This window comes from Acanthisitta chloris, unplaced genomic scaffold, assembly GCF_000695815.1.
Source record: "Acanthisitta chloris isolate BGI_N310 unplaced genomic scaffold, ASM69581v1 scaffold21662, whole genome shotgun sequence".
In the NCBI taxonomy this organism is placed as follows: domain Eukaryota; kingdom Metazoa; phylum Chordata; class Aves; order Passeriformes; family Acanthisittidae; genus Acanthisitta; species Acanthisitta chloris.
The window spans coordinates 1,568-5,059 of record NW_008662433.1 but is presented as its reverse complement, the minus strand read 5'-3'; the positions used below and the strand labels follow the sequence as shown (position 1 = coordinate 5,059).

The 3,492-nt window shown below is 53.6% G+C and overlaps 1 protein-coding gene across 1 annotated transcript; it reads right to left on the bottom strand.

Moving 5' to 3' along the window:
- Positions 1-1,069: 1,069 nt before the first annotated feature.
- LOC103798355 (TLR4 interactor with leucine rich repeats-like) lies at positions 1,070-3,160 on the bottom strand. The gene is made up of 3 exons (XM_009070610.1): positions 2,656-3,160; positions 1,852-1,998; positions 1,070-1,419 (listed from the first exon to the last, which is right to left on the bottom strand). The coding sequence occupies exons 1-3, from the start codon at positions 3,065-3,067 to the stop codon at positions 1,070-1,072; spliced, it is 909 nt and encodes a 302-aa protein (XP_009068858.1). The 5' UTR covers positions 3,068-3,160.
- Between the last annotated feature and the right edge of the window lie 332 nt (positions 3,161-3,492).

The window sequence follows — 3,492 nt, the reverse complement described above, 5'->3', positions numbered from 1 at the left end:
CGACTACCGCAGAAACAACTTGCAGGTACCTGTGTCTCATGTGCTGTTTATCGTACCACAAAGATGATAGGAATGCAAAAATTATAATGTTCATATAACTCCACAGTTAGAGACACACATGGGACTCTGCAATGGGTGCTGAGAGAGAGGGTCGTCTCGCCCCAGCGCATGTGCCTGCCTGATGCTGCAACTGGCACCACTGACAAGTTTGCTCAGCTCTACAGAGCTGACATGGGAAAGGTAAGTGTCTTTTAGCATGTCTTGCTGGAGAGGGAAGAAAGAAAAGAAAGTAGGGCTATGATGGGAATCACAGATTCACAGAATCATTTTGATTGGAAAAGACCTCTGAGGTCATTGAGTCCAGCACGGGGAAGCAACACTGAGAGATGTGCACAGAAACCCTGCAGTGATGCACCAGAGCTGCCTGCTCCATGGCAGGTGACAGATTTGTTTGCACAAGAGCACTCGTTGTGCCACAGACCTGTTCTCTCGCCTTAGCAGTTAATGAGGAATGTATTTATGATCCTTGAAAGCATATGCAAAAAAGAGCCACAGCCCAGCTGTGGGGCTGGGGGTCTCCTCCAGGCACTGCCACTGGGAGACTCCCAACAAACCATCACAAGCAGAGGCAGGGGTAAATCATGCTTTAATCACACCCCAGAGTGACAACACATTGAGGGACAGAACAGGGCTGGGTCTGGTGCCACGGGACAGTGGGGCCAGTGCCCTAGACCCCACAGGGAGAACCACAGTAGGATACTCTTCCCATCCCACCAGGCTACCCAGGCATAATAGTCACCATCTCCTTCATCTTCAGCACCTGAGCAGGGCTGGAAAAGCAGCAGTAGACCTGGTGTCCCTGTGACAGTGCAGCCTGGAGCACTGTAAGGCTGGCTGTCTTCAGTTTCCATCATCATTCACAGCCCATCCCTCTCTCCACCCTCTCTGCTCATTTCCTCCTGCCCTCAAACACATGGGGCCAAAAGCCACAGCAGGTCGGAAAGGGTGGGAAGGGGACAGAGCCAGGGAGATGGCAAGAGGCTGCAGCAGTGGTGTCTGAGTTGTAAGCTCAGATGGAGGTATGAAACTGCCGCCCCTCCTTCTCCGGCAGCTGCTCACTGGGCTGGATATAGTTGTCCTCGATGAAGCCATCATCATCCTCAGCTTGCAGGTCGGCAGAACCAGGCATGGAGTTACTCCCCCAGGAGCCCCTGCCCCAGCTGCTGGTCTCCTCCATGGGGCTGCCTCCGATGGAGCTGACTTCAGGCAGCGGCCGGTGGCGGTAGCTGGCGAAATTCTTGTGTGCGAGCTTGCACTTGGCAACCAGCGCAATCAGGACGGAGAGGACGATTGCTGCCACCACGAAGCCCACCAGGTACTGCCAGCTCCTTCCTGCCTTCCCGGCAGGCGGTGTGGTGGCTGTGACAGGAATGGCACATGATCAGCCTGTGGCATACCCAGCGCTCCCCATCAGCCAGCCCTGTGCCTGCCTGCAGTGTGCAGCCAGCACTGGATTGCTTTCGTTAGGAGCAGTGTTTGCTGGCTTTTCACCAGAGCCAGCTACCAAGGGTGTGTGAACACTGAGGGGAAAACTGCCTGACAGCTGGTGCCCATCACCATGGAGCTCCATGTAGCTTTGTGGCATCTGCTAACTTTTCTGTTGCAAAGGCACCTCCAGGTGGTGGCCACTGTCCCCCCCCCCCCAAAGCCACTGCACCGGCAGTGGCCAGGCAGCCTGAGCCCCTGAGACTGTGAAGCAGAACAGGGGATCTCTACCTGTGGTCCCCTTTGGTAGGCAGGGGGAAGGAGGGAGGTAGAACTTATGGATGCCTCTCAATCTGCACAACTTACTGTCATTCTGGGTCACTGTGATCTGCTGTGCTGTGCTCAGCCCACGAGGAAAACGGTGCTTCATCTGGCAGCCCAGGTCCTGGGAATCCAGAGCTGCGATCTCTTGGCCCCATAGCCCCGGGGGTGACATGCAGGTCACCTGCAGAGCTGGGAGACAAATGGGCTAAGGTGGGATGGGGGTCTTCACCCATCCCCTCCCCAGTTTAGAGAATACGATCCCTGCTTGCTCCTGGATTGATGGGACACATCACAAGGTACTCCTGGCTCTGCACTCCAGCCTCACTGGCCCTCAGCATATTATAAGGCACAAGCAAAGGAAAAATTCCCTGACCAAGTAACTGTGCAAGTGATTAGCAGGCTCCTTTTAACTGGATAATGCCAAATTCATGGATACTGATAGAAACCCCACTGCTCTGCCCTGGGAGCCAAGCTTAGATGGTTGGAGCCTGATCTGGCTCCACACGAGGAGTTGCCCAGCCCTCAGCAGCTCTTGAAAATGTGGTCACTTCACAAAGATACATAAATGTGGATTTAGGGGCTGAAGTGCATGTGCAGCCCCCTTCCAAGAAGAGTGGCTAAATTATCCTGATGTCACTCTTGGAAATCTTTGGTATCATGTGTAACTGCAAGCAAGGAACAGACACATCACCTATTGGTTTGCTGTTCCTCAACAGGGTGGGAGAGGTCCCTGAAGAGTAATCTCAGAGCCTGCTCAGAGGCCAGAGCAAAAGGATCAAGCAGGACTTCTATACCCAAGGTTTGTCTTGCCCAGCACCTCTCTTGCCACCCACTCCATCCACCTACCTTGCCTGCGCTGCAGCCACCGCTGCAGAGGCTCCACAGTGCAGTCACAGACCCAGGGATTCCCTTCCAGATGGACCTGTGGGACTGCCTCCATCAGCTGCAGGCTCCAAGTGTCCACAGAGACCAGCGAGTTGTGCTGCAGGTCCAGGTGGAAAAGAGTCTTCAGTGGCAGGAGAAAAGGGGCATCAAGGTCTTGCAAGCTGTTGTTTCTTAGGAGCAGTGTGTTCAGGTTTCCCAGGCCCTCAAAAGTGTCCATGTGGAGGTAGGTGATGCTGCAGCTGCTGAGGTCCAGCAGACGCAATGCCCCAAGGTTGGAAAAGACTGCTGGGCTCAGCACTGGCATGGCATTGCTAGAGAGGTTGAGAGAGCGCAGGAAAGGGAAATGCATCAGGAGAGTCCTGTGACGGGGCATGACCAAAGAGTTGAAGGAGAGGTCCAAACTGGTGATGTTTCTTGGAAGGGAACTTGGAGCATGCTGAAGGCTCTTCCTGGTGCAGTCGGCCCATCCCTGGGAAAAGAGCTACTGTCTGATATGGGCTGTCCATGGTGGGGAGCATCTCTAGAGTGAGACTCCCCAGCAGTTTAAATGTCAATTAATTACCCTTGCAGAATTTAAAAAAGCAAAGACACAAACAAATTAAAAAAACACATGAGCTGCCATTTTGGTGTGGGCCAGGATAAATGCAAAAAGATGAGCAGGAGAGCCCAGGACTGAGAGCAGCTGATTGAAGGAGTAAAGGAGTGTGCAGGACTGAGGGGAAAACCCAAACAGATGAGGTGGGTATGAAGAGACCAGGTTGTCACCCTCCTGTCCACTCTTACAGGGCAGTTTTCAAA

Coding starts and splice junctions, on each gene's coding strand:
- LOC103798355 (XM_009070610.1), bottom strand. CDS start 3,067: ATGCCCCGTCACAGGACTCTCCTGATGCATTTCCCTTTCCTGCGCTCT. Junction 1,999..2,655: donor GTGGCTGCAGCGCAGGCAAG/GTAGGTGGATGG, acceptor TTTGTCTCCCAG/CTCTGCAGGTGACCTGCATG. Junction 1,420..1,851: donor CACAGTGACCCAGAATGACA/GTAAGTTGTGCA, acceptor TTCCTGTCACAG/CCACCACACCGCCTGCCGGG.